Raw genomic sequence first — 3,039 nt, 5'->3', positions numbered from 1 at the left:
AAATGGCTGCAATATAACAAAGAGTGAAAAATTGAAGGGGGTCTGAATACTTTCCGTACCCACTGTATATATTTTTCCTGTGTTTCCTTCCTGCTGTGTGAGGCTCAACAATGAGCCGCACTGTGAAACAGCCAATCAGAGCAGAGCTCAACATTATTATCCATGACCATTCCAAATAAGGTAATGACAGACCATTTCATTCTAGAGACAAATCCTAGTGTTGTAAATGGACATTTAAAACCGTTTCTGAATATTTTTTGCCCTTACCTAAGCTACATACCTTCTATGTAGATATCAGAGAACAATTTAAAATATTGTATCGATGCATTCTATGGCACCTTTAATGTACTTTCTAAGCAACTTTTCAAAAACACAATCTTAACCCCAAATTTTTTAATAATAATGTATTTCACTCCTAAAAAAACATCTGTTTTTCATGATAAAATCAATTCACAGTAGTATTTTACATAATTTCTAGGTTTTATATATATATATATATATAAATGTGTGCATGTATTACAGTAACCCTTTTTTAAAGCACAAAGGATTTCAGGGAACGTGCTGAACTGTAATGAAAATAGTCAAAAAAGCTTAAAGCTCTCAAACATGGTCCTATTTTGGGGTGAATTATGAACTGGACACATCTTCTGAGTTTTACCCTCGCTCCAAACACAAAGTCAGCAAACAGCAAGAGAAACTATGGAATATGGGACAGTACAGCTAGTTAAGTCTGCAGGAAGATTTAAATGGCCATAATTTTAGCCTGGTGTGTGACTGTTTGAAAAAAGTGAATGGAACAACACATTGTTACAGAAACTAAATGATAGCAGTTTTATTCATGGATCCTACTCTTGGATAAAGTAAAGTAAGACTCTTCAACATAAGACACTGCTGGTTTGTTCTGTGTCGTAACCAAATGCAATGTCTGTTCATCATTTTGTACAATCAGTTTTTTTTTTTACATCTCATAAGGTACACTATGTACACAATGTGAGCACTCTTCAGCTTAAGACGTCATTTAACAATCTCACAAACTGGATTTGAGCATACAGCCCTGTAGATATGATAGGAAATTTCAAGTAATTTCTTATAAAAAATAGAGCATATAATTTTGCCTCAGAAAAAAAGTCGTCTAAAAATACAATGTGTGAACAGCATTAGAAATGCATAGACCTACTTCAGATCCTGCTGCTTTTTCCAACAAAACAAAAAGCAAAATAAAAAAAGACAAAATCGGTCCAATGAAATTAAAACCAATCCAAACCATGGCGGAGTTTCATCCACAGATATAGTGCTGGTGTGTGCTGTTGTTCGGAGTGGAGAAACCTTCTCGGAGAGTTTATGCTGTAAACGACTTCTGAAAACACAGGGGTGGATGGGAGAACATTATGGGATGGAGATCTCTTGCTGAGGTTGCCATGGAGTTAGGAGTCACTGGTTGTTCTCGCTCTGTCAATACAATCACAAATCAGTCAAATATGTAATATTTAAATCACAATGTTAAAGGGTTACTTCACCCAAAAATGAAACATTCACTTGCCCTCATTTGGTTCTAAACCTGCATGATTGACTTTCTTCTATGAACACAAAACAGAACTTATCAGAATTGCTGATGTTCCCTAATAGAGACTTGGGCTTCTGAGTTTCAAAAGACAAGTGGGAACTGAAGCAATTCTTACTGGTGTCTCATGAACGTGACTCATGAATGACTATGTTAATATTTTTGGAGGAATTAGAGCTGGGAATTAGGCTGAATATCACCAACACCTCATGATTCAAAACTGCACAATGCAATTCGAAAACAATTCTCTGTGGATCTCCATATTTCAGTAATGTCACTCCAAAGCCGTACAAAAATACTCTGACTCACCAATAGTTTAATAACCCAGTATTAGAGATAAAACTGCATTCACATTTGCATGCATTAAACTTTAAACATGTTCATTGATTATTGCATCCTGCGCAAATACATTAGGAATAATAGGTAGTTAATATCCCACCATGCAGCAGGGACATTAACGACCAATAAGGGCCAAAGTCTTATGGCTACTGTGGCAAAATGGCATTTGTATTGGTAGATTGTTCTCTACTCCTCCTTATTCACCCCTTTGCTATCAGTGCCTTCAAATGTTTCTGCATGTTATGATGGCTGAGTTTAGACCAGTGGTTCTCAACCTTTCTGAGTACAAGGTCTCGCTTTGTCTGAAAGGCTTTCCTTTCTGAGCTGATATATACTTCTGTTGTAATTAGGGATGCACCGATACTGAGCTCCTGTACTCGTACTCATTAAAATGCCCCAATACCAAACGCCGATACCACACAGCATGTGTTAAGTGCAGTATTCAGACAATGAAACACCGACAACTGAACAACAGACAGCAGAATGGAGTTATCAGAGATTAAGGATGTCTACTAAGTATATGTATGCAATGAATATAATGTTAAACATTCAGTATTGACTGTATAGCTGATGTGCGCGAGCTGATAAGCAAAGCACGCTGAGTGGATTGAGCGCGCGGTGGCGCAGATGCGCGAGCTTGTCAAATGAATATACCTTTCTCATAGACATCACTGAAAAGTTTGTAGTTCGGTCGGATACGTCAAAAACAAGTAAGTAAAACAATGCACAAGTTATTTGACGGTAGAGAGAGGTAGAGCGAGAGAGAGAGAGAGAGAGAGAGAGCGTGCGCGCAATTCTGTTGCGTGATCTTTGATGTTCACTCACTTAGAACACGCATCATTTGGATCAAAACTCAAAATCGTAAAAATAAGACCAATTATAGGGGCATTCACTATAAACGTAATTTATTTTAACCTTAGGCGACTTTCTGGCGAAAGTGAATCTAGCAGCCTGTGTGAAATGCACTGGGCTGTACTGTTTTGCACCAGTACAAATACGTGCACGCGTTGCGCGTGTTTTGCTTGCTTGAGTGTTTCTGCATTATATGAGTGGCTTTGGAATATAAATCGCAGCACGTTTCAGATGAAAAAAAAACTTGACTTCTATTTCTGAAAATATCACAGTTAGGAGATTTATAA

General features: G+C 37.4%; 1 protein-coding gene across 2 annotated transcripts in view; it reads right to left on the bottom strand.

The window, feature by feature from the left end:
* Positions 1 to 949: 949 nt before the first annotated feature.
* Positions 950 to 3,039, bottom strand: part of LOC107666587 (tyrosine-protein phosphatase non-receptor type 2-like) — a 42,141-nt gene continuing 40,051 nt past the window's right edge. For both annotated transcript variants that reach the window (XM_016457992.1, XM_016457991.1), the window contains one exon: positions 950 to 1,449. In XM_016457992.1, coding sequence (XP_016313478.1) covers positions 1,425 to 1,449 — 25 coding nt within the window. In that variant the 3' untranslated portion in view covers positions 950 to 1,424. The remainder of the gene's footprint in view (positions 1,450 to 3,039) is intronic.

Source organism: Sinocyclocheilus anshuiensis, unplaced genomic scaffold (genome assembly GCF_001515605.1).
Source record: "Sinocyclocheilus anshuiensis isolate Anshui unplaced genomic scaffold, SAMN03320099.WGS_v1.1 scaffold1511, whole genome shotgun sequence".
Taxonomy (NCBI): Eukaryota; Metazoa; Chordata; class Actinopteri; order Cypriniformes; family Cyprinidae; genus Sinocyclocheilus; species Sinocyclocheilus anshuiensis.
This window is presented reverse-complemented; position numbering and strand designations above follow the sequence as displayed.